This window comes from Misgurnus anguillicaudatus, unplaced genomic scaffold (assembly GCF_027580225.2).
Source record: "Misgurnus anguillicaudatus unplaced genomic scaffold, ASM2758022v2 HiC_scaffold_31, whole genome shotgun sequence".
NCBI lineage: Eukaryota > Metazoa > Chordata > Actinopteri > Cypriniformes > Cobitidae > Misgurnus > Misgurnus anguillicaudatus.
Window position 1 is genome coordinate 1,275,359 of NW_027395281.1, and position 23,911 is coordinate 1,299,269.

At 34.3% G+C, this 23,911-nt stretch overlaps 1 protein-coding gene across 1 annotated transcript in view; it reads right to left on the bottom strand.

Annotated features, from left to right (window-relative positions):
- LOC141362961 (uncharacterized) overlaps positions 1-23,911 on the bottom strand; it is a 144,545-nt gene that overhangs the window by 2,843 nt on the left and 117,791 nt on the right. Inside the window, exons 10-21 of the mRNA XM_073865283.1 lie at positions 22,343-22,681; positions 20,896-21,216; positions 19,926-20,216; positions 18,708-19,013; positions 17,371-17,432; positions 10,689-11,013; positions 9,278-9,562; positions 9,019-9,156; positions 5,836-6,132; positions 2,181-2,498; positions 1,754-2,071; positions 491-613 (exon numbers count right to left, since the gene is read on the bottom strand). Of these exons, the coding sequence (XP_073721384.1) occupies positions 491-613; positions 1,754-2,071; positions 2,181-2,498; positions 5,836-6,132; positions 9,019-9,156; positions 9,278-9,562; positions 10,689-11,013; positions 17,371-17,432; positions 18,708-19,013; positions 19,926-20,216; positions 20,896-21,216; positions 22,343-22,681 (3,123 nt within the window). The remainder of the gene's footprint in view (positions 1-490; positions 614-1,753; positions 2,072-2,180; positions 2,499-5,835; positions 6,133-9,018; positions 9,157-9,277; positions 9,563-10,688; positions 11,014-17,370; positions 17,433-18,707; positions 19,014-19,925; positions 20,217-20,895; positions 21,217-22,342; positions 22,682-23,911) is intronic.

Consider the following 23,911-nt stretch of genomic DNA (forward strand, 5'->3'; position numbering starts at 1 on the left):
CATGTTACATGAAGATATTTTGTACATTTTCTACCGTAACTATACAAAAAAGTATTTATTAGTAGTAATATGTGTTGCTAAGGACTTCATTTGGACAACTTTAAAGGTGATTTTCTCAATATTTCAGATTTTAGATTTTATATCTCATCTTAACAAACCATACATCAATGGAAAGCGTATTTATTCTGCTTTCAAATGATGTACAAATCTCAATTTCAAAAAATGTATCCATATGACCTGGTCCAGGGTCACAAATGATAATCTACATATTTTCTTACACAAAACAAACTTGCGTTTTATACAATTCTGAACTCAATGTACATACATTCAATGTTTGTGAATATTAATAATTATTTGCATGAATGTCTGCAAAGCATGACCTTTCTAAATATTGAATACCAATAATAAAATCGAGATCAGTTCTGTCTACTGTAATACAATGAATATGATTATATATTCCTGCTGTATATATTCCTGCTGTATTCCTTACCCCGACGTCTTTGTAATTTAAAGAATCTCCGTCGGTAGTAACACAAACCAGCAACAGCAGCAATAAACAGGAAGAGAAGAGGAAAACTAATTCCGACTGCAGCGACTGCAGACAAATCACGCTCTAAGAGAGAGAACGAGAGAGAGTCATTAGTGTTACTGAAAACAAATAATATTAGTAAATTGCCAACAAAGTGTTAGTTTAAATAAAATAATTGTTAAAGAGGACATTTCACAAGACTTTATTAATATGTAAAATAAATCTTTGGTGTCCCCAAAGTACATTTGTGAAAGTTTAGCTCAAAATACCATATAGATAATATATTATAGCATGTTTAAATTGCCACTTTGTAAGTTTGAGCAAAAATTTAGGGGGTTTTGGGGGTGTTTCCTTTAAATGCAAATAAGCTTATGCTTACACTGATCGCCATAATGGTGATTTGTTGAAATTGAAACTCAATTATTTTTTTTCTCTTTTTCTCTGCACTAAGTCAGTCCTGTGGTTGGATAGTGCAGATTAAGGGGTGGTATTATTATAATATGATCCCCTTCTGACATCACAAGGGGAGCCACATTTCAATAACCTATTTTTTCACATGCTTGCAGAGAATGGTTATCAAAACTAATACCTTGTTCACACTGTCAGTCCAAATTCGATTTAGATGCATATCCAATTGGAATCCAATCACATTTAGAACACGTGAACGGCAAAAAAACACATGAAATCAGTTTTTTATCCTTTTCAGGCTACATCCAGACGTGGTTTGAAATCCTTTTCAAATCACATTCCCAGAAATCCGTTTCAGTCTAACCCCTCTCATCGCATGTGTGTAGGTATTTGATTACGTCATCCTGTCAGGTCGTGTAAACGCAACCCTAGGGCGAACTTTGGAACAGTCCATTTCTGACAAAATAATAGGGGTGTTTGGGAAAGTCCATGTATTGAGGAATATAGTTTATACAACATCAAACATCGAGGCAGATTGTCATGCCAGCGCGACGTAATTGCCATAGAAACAGTGCAGATAATCCGGAACACAGCAGAACGCGACACACAGATCGAATCTAAACAGTTGTGATACACAATATGGACAGTGAGTCTGTCAAATTGGATATGGATCAAAATCTGATTTAGACTGACAGTGTGAACAAGCTATAAGTTACTGAATTGATCTTTTTCACATTTTCTAGGTTGATAGAAGCACCGGGGACCCAATTATAGCACTTAAAAAGTCAGATTTTTTAATATTGAAAATCTACTCACCACTGACAGTAACACTGAATCTAGTGAATAAAGTGTGCGTGCTGCTGCTGATATCAACATGATAAAGTCCGGAATGTTCAGTTCTGATGTTCTTAATGGTGAGATTTCCAGACTGATAATCAAACTCCAGTCTGTTTTTGAATCTCCCATCATCACCATCATATGTGTGAAAGATTTCAGCTTTTCGATCGATTTTAGCTATGGGTAAATCTCCGTGTTCAAACCACCACAAGAGCACACCATCTCTGTCTATTTCTTTAACACCAGACCATAGAGTGACAGAGCGCCTCTCCTTCACAGAAATCATTTTCAGTCCACCTGTCTCAACAACAAACATGAACAGCATTCAGTTACACCATTAGTTCATTAGACATATATACAGATATTTATTTAGTGTGAGATTTCACACATGTTAAAGTCTACTCACCACTGATAGTCACATTGAAACTCTTTTTTATAGTGTAGCTCTTGCCACCTTTAATCTGTACTTCATAAAGTCCACATGTGTCATTTCGGATGTTTCTAAGGGTCAGATCTCCATTACAATGATTCAAATGAAGTCTGTCTTCGATTCCCCTAATAGCATTATACGTATGTAAAGATTTATTAAATGAAGCTATTAGGGAACGTTGAGGTCCAAACCTACACTCTATGAGATCATCTGGCTTTATTTTAGTAAAACCGGTGTGTAGAATGACTGAATCTCTATTCATCACTGACACTGACTTTACTTCATCACTCACACCTGAAGAAAAAACATTAAAGATTGTTACTCATTTGTGTTATTATATCTATCACATTTACAATCAGTTAATTTTTGCGGCAAGCCATACAGGACATGAATATTTGATATCACCAATTCAGTTTTCAGTAAAAAAAAAACAAAATCATTCTTGATATTACAAATGTGATTTCTATAGGTAACAATTTGATTTAAATATTTATATCATCAGTATTTTGATTTCTAATAGTAAAAATGTTAATTTGTGATAAGAATATGACATTATTTACTTGCAGAAATACAAATACCTGACATCATACATTGCAGTTTAGCTAGTAAAACACATTCTTGATCAATGTAATTAATGATGTGCTTTGTAAATAAATTGAACATTGAACATAACATTGTCAAAAATAAAATAAGTATACCTATATAGCACTAGTAAGCACATAATTATTGATATATAAAAATAATATTATGGTTTATCCAGTAAGAATTAAATTTTGACCATTATGGTGATCAGTGTTGACATTAGGCTTAATTGCATTTTAAAGGACTCACCCAAAAAACAGCAAATTATTGCTCAAACCTACAAATTGGCAATTTAAACATGCTATAATAAACGATCTATATGGTATTTAAAGCTAAACCTTCACACATGTGGAAAAGTTAACATTGTCAAAAATAAAATAAGTATACTTATATAGCACTAGTAAGCACATAATTATTGATATATAAAAATAATATTATGGTTTATCCAGTAAGAATTAAATTTTGACCATTATGGTGATCAGTGTTGACATTAGGCTTAATTGCATTTTAAAGGACTCACCCAAAAAACAGCAAATTATTGCTCAAACCTACAAATTGGCAATTTAAACATGCTATAATAAACGATCTATATGGTATTTAAAGCTAAACCTTCACATATGTGGAAAAGTTAACATTGTCAAAAATAAAATAAGTATACCTATATAGCACTAGTAAGCACATAATTATTGATATATAAAAATAATATTATGGTTTATCCAGTAAGAATTAAATTTTGACCATTATGGTGATCAGTGTTGACATTAGGCTTAATTGCATTTTAAAGGACTCACCCAAAAAACAGCAAATTATTGCTCAAACCTACAAATTGGCAATTTAAACATGCTATAATAAACGATCTATATGGTATTTAAAGCTAAACCTTCACACATGTGGAAAAGTTAACATTGTCAAAAATAAAATAAGTATACTTATATAGCACTAGTAAGCACATAATTATTAATATATTAAAAAATAATAATAAAATGGTTTATCCAGTAAGAATGATATTTTGACCATTATGGTGATCAGTGTTAGCATAAGCTTCATTGCATTTTAAAGGACTTACCCAAAAAACTGCAAATTTTTGCTCAAACCTACATATTGGCAATTTAAACATGTTTTAATAAACTATCTATATCGTATTTTAAGCTAAACCTTCACATATGTGGAAAAGTTAACATTGTCAAAAATAAAATAAGTATACCTATATAGCACTAGTAAGCACATAATTATTGATATATTAAAAATAATAAAATGGCTTATCCAGTAAGAATTACATTTTGACTATTATGGTGATCAGTGCTAGCATAAGCTTAAAGGGATACTTCACCAATTTAGCATTCAGCTTTGTATCTGTAGAAACCCGGCAGTATTACTGAATGACCATGTTTCCCTCCATCATTTCCCCCTGAGAGGAGAGATATCTGCATTTTGGTTCTGCAAAAAAGTCCTCCGATGATGCAAAAATCGTCATATTACATAATCGGAGGACTTTTTTGCAGAACCAAAATGCAGATATCTCTCCTCTCAGGGGGAAATGAGGGAGGGAAACATGGTCATTCAGTAATACTGCCGGGTTTCTACAGATACAAAGCTGAATGCTAAATCGGTGAAGTATCCCTTTAATTGCATTTTAAAGGACTCTCCCAAAAAACTGCAAATTTTTGCTCAAACCTACAAATTGGCAATTTAAACATGCTATAATTAACTATCTATATGGTATTTTAAGCTAAACTTTCACATATGTGGAAAAGTTAACGTTGTCAAAAATAAAATAAGTATACCTATATAGCACCAGTAAGCACATAATTATGAATATATTCAAAAATAATAATAAAATGGTTTATACAGTAAGAATGATATTTTGACCATTATGGTGATCAGTGTTAGCATAAGCTTCATTGCATTTTAAAGGACTCACCTAAAAAAAGGGCACATTTTTTCTCAAACCTACAAACTGGCAATTTAAACATCCTATAATAAACAATATATATGGTCTTTAAAGCTAAACCTTCAGATTTGTGGAAAAGTTAACATTGTCAAAAATAATATAAGTATACCTATATAGCACTAGTAAGCATGAAATTATTGATATATTAAAAAAATAATAATAAAATGGTTTATCCAGTAAGAATTAAAATGTGCACATTATGGTGATCAGTGTTGGCATAAGCATTTCAAAGGACAAGCCCAAAAAACTGCACATTTTTTATCAAACCTACAAATTGGCAATTTAAACATGCTATAATAAACTATCTATATAGTATTTTAAGCTAACGTTCACATATGTGGAAAAGTTTTTTGGCTGCCGTTGTTTCTACAGATGCACATTCACGTATATATAAATGGTATCTTACGCACTTTCTCGTCACCCCTCCTCATTTTTTCAAAGCGAACTGTACATGGAATGCTACATTCTGCATACAAAAATATCTGAATCTGGTCTTGTTTGGTATCATATGAAATGTTTCAATGCAAGTGGTACAATGGGTTTATTCATAACAACAGAATTCAATGTTAAAGTGTAACAATACATTAAGAAAACTTCACTTGAGAGACACCTGCCCTTTTAGGCATAAACCTATCAACCACTATATGCAAATTAAGGACAGCCCTGTGTTTACAGCAACCAATAAGTACCAAATTCCTATATGCTTTGTTCTCTCTGGATATTTAAGCAAAAGTTTGTAAATGGTTCAGGGGGATTTCTATCATTCAGAAATTAACCCTATGATGATGTGTCTTGGCACAGCATCATGTATTTTTATTTTATTTTGAGGAATCTGTAACCAGATCTTCGTCCTTACCAGGTATGCAATGGTTTTTCATTTGATTGTTTCGGATTTGAATTGGATTGTAAATTGGATTGTAAATTGGCTTCTGAATTATGTTTTGCCTACCTGGTTAATAAATTGTTATGTTTGATTTTATTCTTTGTTGCTCGGTAAATGTTGACACTGCAAGTAATAACCGTAAGGACTGAAATCATGTGCATTAACAATCAAAAGTAAAGATAATTTAAATCAATTATAGAAAAAACTTTACTTACAGCTAACATTGAATAGCTTTTTGAATGTAGTCCTCGTGCCGGTGATATCTACTTCATACACTCCAGAATCTTCAGTTCTTGTGTTTCTGATAGTGAGATCTCCAGTCTGATTGTTTATCTGCAGACGATTTGACTCAATATGAATCGAATTGGCCTCTGTATTGATTGAAGCAATGGGAGTCCGTCCAAATGTCCACTGTATCAGATCATCGCTGTGAATTTCAGTGAGGTTAGTGTGTAGAGTAACAGAATCTCCCTCCATCACTGATACTGACTTCACTTCATCACCAAACACACCTGCAGACATAAGAAAGATTAAAATTAGGTAACACGGGCTGCATCCAAAAGCTCTAAAATGCTGCCTTCGAAGGAACTATTCCAAGGCAGCAAGGCATCAGGGCATGTCAGAATCCAATATTTGCTTTCCTTCCTGACTCTGGAGATACCATACATCAAAGTCATATGCCTTTAATGCCAGCTCAAGTCAGACAAAATTTCTAACCAGCATGCACTGCTTCAAGTCATCCACCTATCGATCTGTCGAACACACCTATTGCCTCATGAGGCAGACAGGTAACAAGTCAGCTGCCTTGGGTTATGGACACAGTCCCAGTCTGTGAAAATCACTACAGTGTTGTGTTGAATATAAAGACTGCAAGCCTCAGGAGGGATGGGGTGCATTATGGTGTTTAGAATTGTTATAAGGGCCATATGTCATCATCTCATTCCTTTAACACCTTACCTGGTACAGCCTTTTTTGAGCGAGGGGGTGAAAAGGTGATTCAAATTAAAGGCAGGGTATCTGATTTGATACAAAACATTTTTAGCTATACTGGTTAAAAGTCTCCTCACATTCTGATAGCAATCACTATGTTAAGTTGTCTAAATGTATTTGTATAAACATGTGTCATCTGTGAAAAGCGTAAGAACAAAAAATGTTCAACAAATCATTAAACTCGGACTGAACGCAATAATTGGCTCCTTTTCTTTGAACATGTTTTGCATCCCACTCTGCACCCTTCATGCAGACATCCATCAAATCCGCCATTTATTGTCTAGCAGTTTTATTGTCATAGCAGTTTACATTTACTTTAATAAAAAAAAATAATGCAATAAAGTATATATTGTACACATATAATCATAAAAATGAAAATGTTTCACCCCAGAATATACATGTTTTGAGGCACACATATTCGTAAATTAATCGATTACTCAACCTACATAATTAATTTGATAAAACACAGTTAAAATATGTATTCTAGACTCTTAAGAGTTTTCAAATGATATAGTTTGTCATGATTAAATGCAAATTTACATGATAAATATTGAAGGCGTCCCGCTTACGAGACAGCATCAGGTAAAGGGTTAAACTCTGAAATTGTATCACTTGTTTTGTAGCACAAAGTTATGCTGCTACACTGATATAATCTCAATGTGATCCAACCTGAATCTATCTGATAGACCACATGGTTGGCCTAAAACTTTCAAAACTTAAGCTGTTGAAACTACTTAAAACTTCCTAGCCAGCATAAACCATTATTTAGTTTTAGTGTGTAACTCTTGTTTTAGCTTTTATGTTTTTCTTTAGTAAGACCAGCCAAGGCATTGCAGTATTCCAGTTTTGATGCGACAAGAGCTCGACTAGACGCTGCGATTTTTTCTGTGCTTGTGTGACAGTGATACAGCCAAACAACCTGCACACGTCCTTTAAAAACAACATACTACAATTTCATACAAATTCTAATAAAAACCTATGCGATGCAAGATGCGAACACTTATGAAGTCATTAATAAATCATCATGGCCCCATTCAGAAAATAACAAGCGTACTTTAAGTTTGTAAACGAGCAAAACCGAAACTATTGAACCCACATTTAACGTTATAAGTCAACAACTTACCGTCCGTGAAGAGTGACAAAATTGAGAAGAAAATAAAGACGTTCATACTTTCGTATCGTATGGTGTGCCTTTGGGCTCCCTCCAAAGTTTCTCCTCACTTTCTTCCGAGGAAAAGGGAGGGACAAAACAGAGATAGCGTGCATTGTCCATATTCCACAGGTATGATCGACTTGATGTGGCGCTGCGCAGAACGATCATCTTATGACATCACGCTACCGCGAGAGCGATGTGACACAACATACGGAGCTGTCTGTTCTCGCGGTAACTTCATGAAGCGATCGACTTTCAACACATCCGTCTGCGGTGTGTCATATTAATGTTTTAAACACAACTAAAGGTGTTAACTTTAAAAAGAGAAGCATTAATCATTATTAGTGTGCAGAGTTACATAATTTGCTACATTTTATAACATACCCCTACTAAATATGTAGGATATAACATTTAGCTGAACTTTGTGCTTTGTAAGGGTATTACAAAATAGAGCAGTATTGCATTTTTGTTTATCAATTATTTTTATATTTATTTATTTATTTTCAGTTTTATTGGGGAGTACCACTATGTGCACCTGTTGGATAGCCTTTCATAATTTAAATTAATCATAAATTATCAAATTTGTGTTTTATTTGAAAAAAATGAGGTGTAGTTTATATCACATTACATTGCTATATAACAAATGTATACAGATATTTGACAAACAATAAATAGTCAACCCTGTCGCAATGGTTGAACTTTAAAAGTGGCATCTTTTACGATGACATCACAGGCAATTAAAGCAGCTCTATGATGCAAACACATACTGTCTTCACAGGAATGTAACAAAAATAAAGTGTTGAATGTTAATGGTCTATGAAACACCTCCCATATAATAATAATAATTGTTACGAAAATAAGTGCTATTGCGTTAAAACAGTAGATGAAAATTACACATTCACATTATTCTGTAAATCATTATTCACTATTATAAGCATAATATAAAGTTTCACATGCCACTGTATGTTGCAAATCAAATTCACAATTCATCAATCACAGTTGTTTCAATTAAAATGAATGGGTTACAGAGCCATATATTTTAGTTTAATTGTAAGACAAATGGACCATTTACACTATCTGAAATTAAACTTTGATAGTCTCAAGCATTAATACAACAATAATGTTTAACTAAAACAATCAATCTAACATTTACCTTAATATAACATAAGTTCAGTGAAAATTGATATAAACAGGTAAGCTTTTGCAGTGATACCACCATCTATGTAAGAAGATAGAGCTCATTAGTGATTGTATAATGTCTGTGATCTTTTATTCTGTTGATCTCCTCTGGTTCTGATGTCATAAACCACAACAGCAATGGCAGCCACACCCACCAGAACAGAGAGAACCAATCGGATCACAGCTACAGGACCATAACAACAGCAAAAACAGTCTGATGATATAAAAAAACAACACAAAAACGATAAGTATTTCATTTTAAAAGGAACCAGTTCATTACACTTTTAGTATTAATAAAGAAGGCATTTTAATTATAAACAGAACCGCTATCATACCTGAACACGTCTGACAGAGATCAGTGTTGAGATGTTGAGTCTGATTACTGATGGGATTGTTCACTACACAGCTGTAAGAATCATCCAGACACTTCAGATGAAGAGAGATGCTGCTGATGTTGAGATCAGACACACTGATGCTGGACAATAAACTGTTTCCTTTGTACCAGGACAGACGACTCACATCTCTCACATTCAAAACTGAACACAATAAGGAACAATTTGAGCTTTCTGAAGAGGAGTTTTGTGGAGAGATTCTGCTGATGACAGGAATGGGCAGACGAGCTAAATAGAAGAAAATAATGAAAATATAGCAAGAAAATATGCTGCCATAGAGGATGAACTTGATACTAAAGAAAAACTATACTCTTAAAAATAAAGCTCTGTAATGATGTCATAGAAGAACCATTTTTGGCTGAAAGTTTCCATAAAGAACCTTTAACATCTGATGAACCTTTGATTGTGCAAGATGCAAATGAAGCAAATAAATTGCAATGCTTCGCATTTGGTGTGTACGCCCCATAAGCGTCCAACTATACGCAAATAGCAAATAGGAATAGTGTTCTTCGCTCTAGGTTACTAGCGGGATTTAAATTCGTGTCATGCTAAGTTTTCGCTCAAGTTGAATATTTTCAACTTGTGCAAAGACGCGTTTAAGGTGAATAGCGTAATTTCACTCCAATCGCGCCACGCATGAGTTTGTGTCTATTAGCGTCTTTGCATTGACTTGTATCTAATATTAACGTAAATCGTTGAATTCACATTTGGTGTGTACGCCCCATTAAACATTTGAGTTAACTTGCGTTATTAGTATGTGAAATTCAGATGCTAATACGCTCAATTGGCTGACTTTAGCTAGCTTGTAGTCTCAATATGTATAGTCTCAATCTCAAATTGGGTTAAGAGGGTTTTTACAATTTACCAGATTTTCCAACCTGCTTCTTTCAAGCAAGATCATTTTTATTTGTTTCCAAAAAAGTACGTACTAAGATGTTGCGTACAGCTCCGGTTGTCCACATACAACAACCATAATTTTGTCCTCCATTGTCATTTCGTATTTCTGCCTCAGCTCGCTACATCATAATAACATCACTACTAGAGCAAGCTTTAGATTGCAGGGCGAATATAAAGTTCATATTTTCAACTTCTCAGACACCAGAAACACCCAATTCGTGTGAATTGACTCATTCACGCCGCCTCATTCGCGCAAATCGTGCCGCAGGATGTCTATCGGATCTTTGCATTGACTTAACTCAATCACGCCTACTTGACGCTTCAGTCCCATCTAGTGTGAACGCACCATGACTGAATGGTTCTTTGAGTAGCCAAAAATGTTTTTTCTATGGTATTACTGTGAAAAATATTTATATTTATGAATGTAATTGAAATCATTTTATCCTGTTTTACTCACCATAGACAGTAACATTGAATCTGTATGAGGTCTTCTGATTGCTGCTAAAGGTCAGTTGATAATCTCCAGTGTGATTGGTTGTGATGTTTGTTATGGTGAGATCTCCAGTCTGATCATTCATTTGCAGTCTGTCTCTGAATCTCCCATCAAGAACATCAGCATTTATTAAGACTGTATTGGCCTCTCTATTGATTCGAGCTATGAGAGACCCTTGTGATCCAAACCTCCAAACTATCACATCTTTACTTCGTAGTTCAGTAATATTAGTGTGTAGAGTAACAGAATCTCCCTCCATCACTGACACTGACTTCACTCCATCACCAAACACACCTGCACACACAAACAAAGAAAAAATCTTGCATGAAGAATTCTTATCATTGAACTTCCTGTTGCCCGTTGGTGCCCATGATGCACAAGTCACATCAATGTGGTTGGACTCCATGACCAAACATACAGCTCAAGTTTGATCCAAATCACTCAATGCACATAGACGATAAGACACATCCTGTATTCAATTTCCGCCAAAACCACCATGGGAACATTGTTCAAGATGTCTAAAATCAGTTTGCAATTTACCATTTCAGTGTGTTGGCATAATGCACTGTAAGTAGCTTTGGATTAAACCGGGAATCATCAGAGGCGCCACGATGCATTATCATCATGGTACTTTTGCTGCAATACAATTTTATTGCGAAATGATGCACTATATTGCGCTTTTCCCCCCATTTTCCGACTTCAAACTATGGCCCCAAAGAAAACCTTTGTTAACATTGGTTTTATCTAAAAAGTAAATACATATTTCCTGTCTGTTCATCTAATTTTATTATTCTACCAAAAAGGTAAATTCTCATGTGCAATTTCTTTAATAAAAGATCGATATGATCAGCGTCTGTGTATAAATACAATATCACCACATGAAATAGTGTGATACTATGCTGTATCGTCTCACCCCTACTACCAAACGCATAAATGTAATGCTATATAATGTCGACAAAGTTTGGTGACAATCACATTAATCTCATAGAAAAAGTATTTTAAAGTTTACCGCAACATCCTAAATTATTGATAGTATTATGACTTATAACATGACCTCATGATAGACTTAAAAAACCACTATGATAACCACACACAAAAAACACCTTTTTGAAGAAACATCAACATGACTGTTAGCTATCTCACCATTCAAATGGTTCATGATAATTTGTCAGTTTTAAACTCAGAATTAAAACTTAAAAATATTTAGATCCATCACAAACTCTTTAACTTATGTAATAAATCATATACAGTAAAAGAACATAAACTTACCCAGCAGAGAGTTGAAACACATTGAGAGAAAAGCAAACAAAAGAAACATTTCCTTCAGTGTCTCGGATGTCTGTGATATAATTAACAATACCAGTCAACTATGACAAGTCATATATCCTGTGTTATTCAGTGAAGCGGTGTGATATATCATGTTAAACATTTTGCTGACCTGTGCTGTAAGTTTCGCCACTGAATTAGACAACGCCCATTTTAAACCACACACCATTTCTTTTAAAAACCCACACCTGCACACACCGGACGGGAAGAGAGACACCATCTTTAAATGATGAGACAGAGGATTATAAAACACTTTCTTTCACTTTAACTCATAAACAGGAAAACATAAACTGGTACTGACGCCATGGAGCAGATGACCAAAACAGAAAGAAACAAGAATCTGAGTATCTTCTGTTCATGATAAACAAAAAGATGCAAAAAGAAGAATTGTTATCTTTCTTTAACATTTTGTTTTTCATTCTTCCTAAAAACTAAATTGTGAAAAGGAAATAATGAAAATCTTAAAAACTGTTTTAAACCTGTGAGTTTTCATGTCAACATTCGCAAAGGTCATCGGCAGGCAGTCTAAAGATGCTGCAACGCAACTATATTTACGAACTTTGGAAATTGCAAATAGTACAAAAACATACAATAAATATAGAAAAACAATAAAGATATTCCACCACTAACACCAATGTCACAAGAACGAAAGCGAATCATACAAAACTTTACGAACTTTACAATTTTTATATCAACATAAGTTTTAGTTTTACTCCTACTTAACAAATTAAGTTAAATATTTTCAATCTGGATTTATGTTATGCCAACTATATACTAGTCAAAAACGTATAATAGGTTCAATTGACTCAATTGACCAATTTTATTAAACGTTTTTACGAATTGCCGTGAAATTGCATTGATTTGAATATAACGAGGAATCCAATTTTTTGAAATATGGAAAATTTACGAGCTTTAATTCAGAGATTAATATTTAGATTATTAATATTAAGAACACAGTTTGAATCTGTATTATTTTTTATTCTGGCAGAAAGCAATGCTATCTCAATTCGTCTCCACAAGATGGCTAATTCGTTAAAATTTGTACAACCACATTTGTACGATTTTCGCCTGATTTGCTTTCGCTCCTGATATTGGAGTTAGGGGAGGAGTTTCATTTTTGTTTTATATATATATATATATACTGATTTTGGCATGCAACACTCTTGCAGCTTTATTTCAAGTAAGACCTGGCCTGTCTTCAGTGTTAATATGGAAGGAAATGTGGTTTTGTTTTGTTGATGGGCATGAGTTTGTCAGATAGTGGATGGTGCATCTGTGTGTGTCTGAGGTGTGAACAATGCTTGTGTAGCCTTTTGTTTTATTTTTCCTATACAGCTTTTTCTCCCACTCAATAACACAATAACAGATTTACGTTGAAATAATGTAAAATATTATGATAATATTCAAGGGCTTACACAAGTTTATTATACAATTATATGTTTCATTACTCATGTGCTGACCTTGTTTTATTAGAGGTTATTTTCAGTTTTACCCAACACTCGAAAAGCTTAATCTCTTCTTGACATCTCGATTTCACATCTCAGATGCACATCCTGTAATGTCCTGTACCCTTTTGTTTAAGTTCACTTTCAATTGTAGTCTGTCAAACTCATTGACAGATTCACATTCATTATTTTGAGCCACAATATTAATGGCATCCCACTGATTTAAACATCACTTGAATACTAAAGTTTTAAATGATAAGATGTTACTTGAGACATAACTATTCACCCTACATTAAAACTCTCTGCAGTAAACAAAGAAGTGTAAGGGAAAAAATAATATGTATCCATCCGTTTGGCCCAATGGCGGAAACCAAACATGGCAGAAGGATCGTTGCGCATTCTGTCTTTTTCAGTGCTTGCAGATGATGATTTAACATTACGCAACTTAGGTAGATTTATCTGACTCCAAAAGATAAACATTTTGTTTGTTATTATGAATCAAATTAATGTAATTATAGAATTAGGATAAACGTTTGATCATTCTATTCAACTCATGTTTATATTGAACTCGTTCATTCAATTACCGATGTCGTATTGTGCGGATTCTGAAACGGACTGATAAATAACATCTTACCTACAGAGTCAAGAATGACATCACAGTTTCAGGTGGTCACATGGTTTTATAAGAATGTAGGACATCATACATCATTCTAAAAAATGTGTTTGATGTAATTCATAACAGTATAGGTTTTTAGTGAGATCAGGACATCACGGCATATATGGATCCTGAAGTCTGAGCTAAATTGTTAACCAGGGTTAACTCATTCCTGACATTCACTCCTCTTATGTCAGTTAATGACTATAGACATAACATGATTGTCATAACCATTGCTAATACATTAATGTAACTCATCAATACAATAAAATAATAAAATAAGAGGCAGAGACATTATAGTTAGTAAAAGTGAATTCACCCCTTCACTGCCAAAAGAGTTTTATGAAACTTTATTAGTATACATTTTACACATAAATAAAACAGTGCATTTTGTATATAAATTTTAAAGCACTCAAAAAAATTCCTGAAAAGTAAAAATGCTTCTTTTCTTTATGGGGAAAAATACTCAATAATGCTAAATGGGAAGACCAATAATACTAAATGTGTAAAGTTTCACACAGACGATTGACATCACTTCAGCTTCTAATACAATAAGTAATAGTGTTTAAAAAAATCCTTGAATTAATCAATACATTATTTCCTTGTCAAAACATTTAAATACAAGCATATAAAAGCAGAATATAAAAGCAGTACCAAATTGAAATGTCTGTGCAACAAACCTTTTGATCTACATTAAAAGGATATAGCTGATCATTAATGAGAATTCATATACTTGTGTATTCGAGCTATGAGAGACCCTTCCAAGAACACAAACTATTCACTATATTCCTATTCAGTAGAATTGTGATTATACAGCATAGACAGTTTACAAAATGTAACCGATACACTGCTGGAAAATGTGAGTGTTGACCTATCTGGCTGGTAATGGTGAATTCATGATCTTTAATGTACATACAGAACAGCAATTCACACTGATTGCTTGCCAGGGATTTAAATGAGGAGGTAATGCATTCCCAGCTAAAAAACAGAATATGTGAGCCTGTCCGTGAAATCCAGGTTAGTCTTGTAATGGAATGATGAGGAGCATCAATGTCTGATTTCACATTCATTTAAATCTTTGACACGACTTAGTCAATATTAAAGCAATTTTTTTACTTTCGTAAAAAAATCCCAATAATTTACTCACCCTCATGTCATCCAAGATGTTTGCATTTTAAAGTTTCAATGCAGCTTCAAAGGGTTCTAACCGATCCCAACCGAGGAATAAGGGTCTTCTAATGAAACAAATAAAAAATATATACTTTTAAATCACAACGTTGTGTCTTGCGCTAGCCGTTTGATGCACCAGTACGACCTTACGTATTACGTAATCAGGTGGAAAAGGTCATGCATGACGTATGTGAAATGCACACTTGCGGACCATTTTAAACAATAATCTGACACAAAGACATTAATTAGTATCATAACACATACAATTGTAAACACTGGAGCGGTAGTTTCGCATACTTCATGCGTGACCTTTCGACGTGATTACGTAATACGCAAGGTCGTACTAGCATGTCACACGGCTAGTGCAAAACAAGAAGTTGTGGGTTAAAGTGCATTTTTTTCTTGTTTCAATTATGATTGTTTCGCTAGATAAGACCCTTATGTCTCTGTTGGGATTGTTTAGAGCCCTTTGAAGCTGAATTGAAACTGTAAACTGCTGAAATCCAATAAAGTCTATTAAATTGAGAAAAAAATCCAGGAATGTTTTCCTAAAAAAAAAAAAAACGTAATTTCTTCTCGACTGAACAAAGTAAGACATAAACATCTTGGATAACATGTGGGTAAGTAAATTATCAGTTTTTAAGTGGAATATTCCTTTAAAGATACCAAAGTTATTTTTTTATGGAAATGTGAAAAAGAATTTCCCTAAGGGGACAATAAATATATACTAATACTGCTATACTACTACTACTTATATATTCACACAATGTTCTTTATACATTATGCACAAAACATGACTTTAGCTGGGTTTTCACAAGTAGGGTCATATATCCGTTTTAAACAAAATGATGCGACCAAAAACAACAACAATATAAAAGTACAAGAAATAAAAAGCATAGTAAACAACTCAAGACTTTAAAAATCTTTCTTCTTAACTAAAACACTGTTATTCTTATATTTACAACTAAAATTCACACTAAACCCATCATGTATTTAATCAGTAAAATCCCTTCACATTAAACTTGATCTAGGTGTGGGACAGTACAGATGACTTCTAGAGTATTGTGTAATAAAACAAAGAGCCTGTATATAACAGTAATACACAATTTGGGGCATGTCATTGCTAAGTGGTTAGAGAGTCGGCCTTGTAACCTGAAGGTTCGAGTCCCATGGCACATTTCCCCTAACTGCAGTGATAGCTGCCCACTGCCCGGGGTGTGTGTGTGTGTGTTTATGTATGTGTTCACTACTCACTGGGATAGAGGTCACATTTGTGTTTGGACATTACTGTGATGGCCCGGCCGTGACATCAGTAGGAAATCTATAATAAATCACACACCGTTTTATCACTAATAATGCTGACCATTTCATCCTCTTTTAAAAAGTTTTTTGCATTCTATAAATGCTGTAGTATTGAAAAAGTATGCATACTTGCATGCACCCATTGTGTTTATACTGGCAGTGTTTTAAAGGAGCACCACAAACACAACAATCACTTTTTAGGAGCAAAACGTCTTCAAGAATCTAAAGCCCTTTTCACACAAAGTTTACAAAAAAATACATCCGACACATAAAATGCATCCGGGATTTCTCTGGGAACGTTTGATTTTTGTTCCATTCACAGTGGCAATGATTTCCAGTCCTGCAGTTGGTAGGTTTTTCCACAGCGTCTGAAGTTTTTCTGTGATTTCTCTGTTGATATACCACGCACGTGCATTTTAGTTTATTATAAGATCATAGGTAATGTGCTGTTCTGTCATACTGGTAAATGATCTCGACTGATAGTGATGAGCTCCCAGATCTCTGCTTCAGTCCAGTTTGCAGATACTTCTAGTCATGAATGTTGATCTGCGTTTAATTCCTGAGTCAAAAAGCTTAACTTCTGGTTGGGATGACACATGTTTCCTAACTATGGCACTCCCCTAACAGCATTGTTTCTGCCTCTTGTTCACACAGAATGCTTTCGTTGAATGTTACAGCAATGTTCCTACAGTAGGTCCTCTTTACGGGAGCGATCCCAGAACATTTACAGGCGTGTTTGTGTTCACACAGAAGCCTCTCTGGTCCCAGAAACACCATCTTCATTCAACAAAGGCTGGTCTATTCGTGGCTCTAAAAGACAGATTACACATCAAATCAGTGACATACAACCAGAAACAGTGACACACATCTACAAATGAAGGATGTTCTCAAAAACGATCTGTGTTGTTCTGGAGCGTCTCTGTTAGATTGTGATTATTGAAATCTTTGGAATCTGTTGATAGTAATGTTGAAAAACCTTATAAACGGTTTTATGTATTTTGCTTGTAGGTTTTCACATCACTTACAATTCATAAGGTTAATAGAAATATTCGGACATGTAACTTTACCAGATACATGCATATGAAACTCTATTAACAACGCTTTTTTCCAGGACATAAATTCCAGGAAAGTTTTTCAAAAAGCTCACTAAAACAAAAATTTCTTCATTTGAGATATTAGCTTCTTTCTTTCTGCTTTGTTTAGGTACTAAGTTAACTAGCTAAGTTGAGTACTGGGGTGATTTCCTGAAAACTAATATTCCCCAGTACCATTTCCCTGGTTGTATTTGCACCGTCAGTTGGACTCTGAAGTCAGTGAAGTACCAATTGTCTGATAGCTGATCTAAAATCAGTGCAAATGGCAGCGGCATTCACACAGTGAAGGCCCAAACAATAAGCTTTTATCCCTATAATACACATTTGTAAATACATTCATATTGTCACCACATCATCATGTGTCATGACAGAAAGACGTTACATGCTGACACTACTGGATTAGTGGCTGAAATGAGGATTGACGCAAAATAAAGTTCTTTATCAGTTGTTTGTGAAATGTGAATAATCTGTATGTTTTACCCACAAATGGATAATTTAGTATGGCAAAGACATCAAACAGCACTGCACTTTGTTGGAAAATGAAGACGGATGATTATTCCATCTAAATAATGGAGGATATATCAATATTTTTCTGTAAAGTTTGGAATAAAAGTGCACATGGATGTTAAAGGGCCCATATTATGCAAAATCCACTTTTAATCCACAATAAACCAGAGCAGTCTCATTAGACATGCTATTTTGAATATCTTGTTAATGTGACATCACACTGATAAATAAATATGGCTTCTGATGTTTTGTATGGCATGCTTTTGGCCAATAGACATCCCCTTACATCACAAATAGTTCTGTGTTGTGCTGCTTAGACCCAAGAAGCTAATTTGGTCCCAGAAAAGTGGGATAATCTCACAAATAGTTCTGGTACTATAAAAAGTAAACTGAAGTTTGTACTTTCCACATATTAAACAGTCAAACACTAATTTATATGCCACTGTTTTGATAGTCACAGATAGTGCTACCCTAAACTACTCACCTAAGAGAGACAAAGTAAATCTCCTGTATGATGTTATTCCATCTCTGATGATCTTCAGTATATAATCTCCAGCGTGTTTCTGTCTGATGTCATTGATGGTGAGCTCTAAGGTCTGATGATTCAGCGTCAGTTTATCTTTGAATAGATCACCATCAGATGTCCTGAAGATATTGTTGGCAGGAGTGATTTCAGCTATGAGAGTTTCTCCAAATCTCCACTCTATCAGATCAACTCTCTTTATACCAGTAATATCAGTCTTCAGAGTGTAAGAGTTCCCCTCTATCACCTGATCCTGTTTATGTGTACCTACACCACACAGAAATACAGAATAGAAATGAGATTGCTTTATATTCATCAAATGTTTTATTTACTCATTATAAACAAACACTACGTCACAACTTCTCTAAATGAACTCAACCTCTCATATTGAGTTGTATATACAACCCCAAATCAGAAAAAGTTGGGACACTGTAGAAATTGTGAATAAAAAAGGAATGGAATAATTTAATTCCAGCATGGGAATATAGATTTAATATAAATACTATATTAACAAAAAACAACAGTGAACAGAAGTTTACAAGTGGGTTATTAATGAAAAGAAATTAAAAGCAACAACACTATCGTTATCGTCTTGCTTGTTAAATCTAAAATGCTTCCATACCTCTGACTTATTATGTGAAGGTGGCATCAACGTCAATGAAGCACCTGAAACCGCCATTTTAAACACTGAATGAATGAATGACAGGCTTGCCTCTCGCTCACATCGAGTGAAGAAGACTAGTAATTTGATTTACATTAATCTTATGTTCAATGTTTGTGGAAATAAATATGAAAGAAAAAAAATCTATTCTGCTCTTTGAAAATCGATTTTGAATCGGCCACGTAAAAAAAACGAATTATCGAAAAAAACAACTTGCCCAGCCCTACGAGCAACAAACACGACACTCTGAACACATATTTTGAAATTGGCACCCCTCGGAAGAGAAGTCACAGCCTGCCATTATATAAAACTTTACAAATGAAAATAACTAGCTTTCGGTAGCAACCTAATCTATTGCAGAACTATTGCTTTAAGTAAGCAACAGAAAAGTCATGGCTTTGGTCCTGAAGAAAAACACTGATGTAAAATGTATAGATTGAATGTAATGTAAGTTGCTTCAGATAAAAGAGTCTGCCAAACGCATGTATGTAAATGTATAAGAGAATTGATCGACTCACCTGTGACAGTCAGCTCGAATTTCTTGCGTGATAGTTTTTTGCCGCCAGTGATTTTTAGTTGATAAAGTCCAGCATCTGTAGTTCTGGTGTCACTGATGGTAAGAGATCCAGTCTCTCTCAGTGCCAGTCTGCCTCTGAACATCCCATTAGGAACATGATAATTTATTGTGTCCTGGGATCTCTTCATTTCAGCTATGAGAGCCTTTTGATCTCCAAACTTCCACTTTATAACTTGATTTGTCTTTAGTTTAGTAAGATCAGTGTGTAGTATGACATGATCTCCCTCCATCACTGACATCAGTCACAGAGACAAAAAACAGATGAAAGAAAAACATAAGTATATAAGTCTTCTGAAATCTTGAATGCCTCACATGCATACAAACAACACAAGATCAGTTCCGCCCAAATTTGTTTTACTGATGCAGTTTTAAAATCCAAAACCTAAACAAAACTTTCAGACATATAATTATTCCAAAGGTTGAACCCTAAATATGAGCAAATATTTTACATCTTCAAAATCTGTATAACAGCAGAATAAAGATCATTATATTCCTCCTGATGTATCGTTTGTAGATGATTCTTACCCTCTGGTTCATTTGCTTTAGGGATCCTATAGCAATAGTAAAGCACACCAGCAACAGCAATGAGGAGTACAACGAGAATACATATTACTGCTACAGCACCAGGAGGAATACCTTGTGCTATAATAATAGATAAAAAGAGAGATTTTTTAAAGGGTTGCACAATTAAGACAAAAAAAATCATAATTGTGAGTTATTTCCCTTGATATTGTATTAACAGTTATCATTTTGATTAATAGCATTTACATTGTTTTCATTTTATTATCATATACTGGAGGCTTCATTGTAAAACTTTGACAACTAACCCCTGACAACTAAGTATGTGCCCCGCTCACCCCCACTCCTACCTAAATAAGTTAATTATTATATTAAAACATATAGTTACTCACCACTGACATTAACAGTACATTTCCTGTGAATTAATCGTCTTCTGCTGCTCATCTTCAGGTTATAAAGTCCAAAAACTTCAGTTCTGATGTTTGTGATGGTGAGATCTCCAGTCTGTCCATTTAGCATCAGTCTGTCTCTGAATCTCCCATCAAGAACATCATCATGTGTTGATGTCTCATTGGTGTCTTTATTGATTCTAGCAATGAGAGTCTCTTGAGGTCCAAATGTCCAATCTATGTGATCACCTTTCTGTATTTTGGTAAGATCTGTGGGAAGAGTAACAGCACTTCCCACTATCACTGACACTGACTTCACTTCATCTGTATTAACATCAAACACACAAGAGAAACTAAATCAGTAAACAGAGATTAAACACTTAATAATACACTGTAGTTAAAATTGGTTAAGTTGTATTTGAATCATTGTAAATTACTCTGTAAACAACATACTTGTGCCTGTACAACCTTCACATTAATATTACTGGCCGTTTTTTTAGGCATATAGCAACAACATAAGAGATGTTTAGATTTCTTCACAGAAAATAAGTTTTACTGTCAGACAATAAGAAGCTGGAGGTGCACTCAGTGTTGTTTTGCTAATTAAAAGTTGAAAAATGAATATTATTTTTGACCAAATAACCTGTTTCATACGAGTGATTTCAGTTTTACAGAAACAATATATACCACAATATAGTTTACAATAAGACCAGATTCACTAATCGGGACAAATATGCGTGAGAGGAAGCAGTTCTAAAAAGCACAGATGGGAGTATTAATATTTGTGGGTTATTTACTAAAAAGGCACAAATGAAATAACACACACAGCTGATTTCCATAATGACCAACGAAATCTACTATGAACAGCGCAAATTAGTTGAAGGTCGCAAATAAGCAGAGCTGATGAGGTGTGGGTGATCTACTAACACCTGATGCGCTTGAGTTCAGCACCACGGCCCAGCTAATCCCAGCTAACGAAGACATAGTTACGTGTGGAAAAAAAACCTCTGCCTTGTACCCCATGCTCTCTTATCCTATCAGCAACAATTGCAGCCATTTCAAGAGCAAAATTTTTCGGCGTTAAATAATGGCACAAAAACCAGTAATGTCACGCACGCATGTTGCGTGAATTATTAAAATATTCTCCTCCCATAAATTTTGCGTCCGAAATGAAAACTCCTAAAAAGGCATATGCAATAAGATCAGTTGCAAAAATAACTAGATCACACCTTTAAATCTCTAATGAAACAATGCGTGTCTTTCATTTTTTTTAATGCCAAAATTATGGTTTGCGTTGATAAATCTGGCCCTATATGTGTCATAAATTGGCATAAATTTTCATTATTACATAACTAGTTGCTAAAGATACATCTGTGGTTTTATATGACACGGTGTAACCTTCAATTGTTCAGGGTGATCTTTATCATATCAAAGCACTTGATTTACTCACCTTTGACAGTAACTGTGAATGACTGATGTATGGTGTGTGTACCGCTGCTGAAATCTACTTCATAAAGTCCAGCATGATTAGTTCTGATGTTTGTGATGGTGAGAGATCCAGTCTGAAAATCCAGCTTTAGTTTGTCTCTGAATATCCCATCATGAACATTATCATATGTACGGAAGATAGCAGCCTTTCTGTTGAGTTCAGCTAAAGGGGAGTTTCCATGTTGAAACCGCCACACTATCACATCATATTTCTGTCTGTCACTAAGATCAATGTGTAGTGTGAGAGAATCTCCCTCCTTTATCGACACTGACTTCATTTCATCTGTAACGCCAAACACACCTGAGAAAGAAACAAGACAAGATACAGAAACTAATTTACTTATTTTCTAAGGCCACATTATGTCCACATTATATTAAAAACTGATGAAAGATCGTGCAGGGGTGAAAGACAGAAAGAGATGGAGATGTTAAATCCAGCACTAAAATCAATCTCAGGTGATCCAGTTATAAGCAGACAGCACTGAACACAGGTGTAAACAAGGAAGGATCTGTATCACCTGTGATTGATCGAAACATCTGTGATAAATGTTTATTTTGTAGAACATGTCTTTATTGAGATTTTACCAAATATTTAAAAACAAAGAACAGAACAAAAAACCTTTCCCCAGGCAGGATATATATATATATATTTTTTTTAACAAAATCTAGGAATATCTTCCATATATCAAAAAATTCAGAGGGTTTCTTTCTTATTACATAAGTAAGCTTTTCAAGAGCCAAACAGGTTATTAAGTTTTTCAGCCATAGTCCAAGTGAAGGGCAATTTGTATTCTTCCAAAAGAGGGCAATAGAGCGTCTTGCTTGTAATAAACCCAAATCCACCAATTTCCTTTCTTTAGTGGACAACGAACAATTGTCTTTGTACATACATAATACACACAACACAGGACATAAAGGAACTGTAGAGGAAGTAAACTGTGAAATATATTGAGTTACCCCAACCCAAAACCTCTCTTCTCACACTCCCACACACAGTGGAAAAATGTACCTGGGATCTTATTACATTTAAAACACAAATCAGGGATATTAGGGTTAAATTTATTTAATCTTACAGGGGTTATATAAGTTCTCATTATCCAATTATATTGTAAGAGTTTCAATCGTGAGTTCAAAATTTGAAAGTTTTAAAACAAATAATATTCCAGTCATTAAGTGAAATGTCAATATTTAAATCTTGGGACCATGCGTGTCTTTTATTTTCAGTGCTTTCTGTATGATTTTCTCTTAATATGTTATACAATTGGGTAATCCTCCCTTTAATATGGCAGTCTTGCGATGAGAAAGTTTCTACTATTGATGTTGGGGGGAGTTGGACAGAATTCTTTAAACAAGTAAAAATAAAACTTCTGAGTTGCAAATATTTAAAAAAGTGTTTCTGAGGAATGTTAAATTTTGCTACAAGTTTATCAAATGACATTAAAGTATTCTCTTCATAAAGATCCTTTACTCTAACCACGCCTTTATTCATCCAAAGTTTAAACCCCATATCCTTTTTATTATTTCCCCAAAT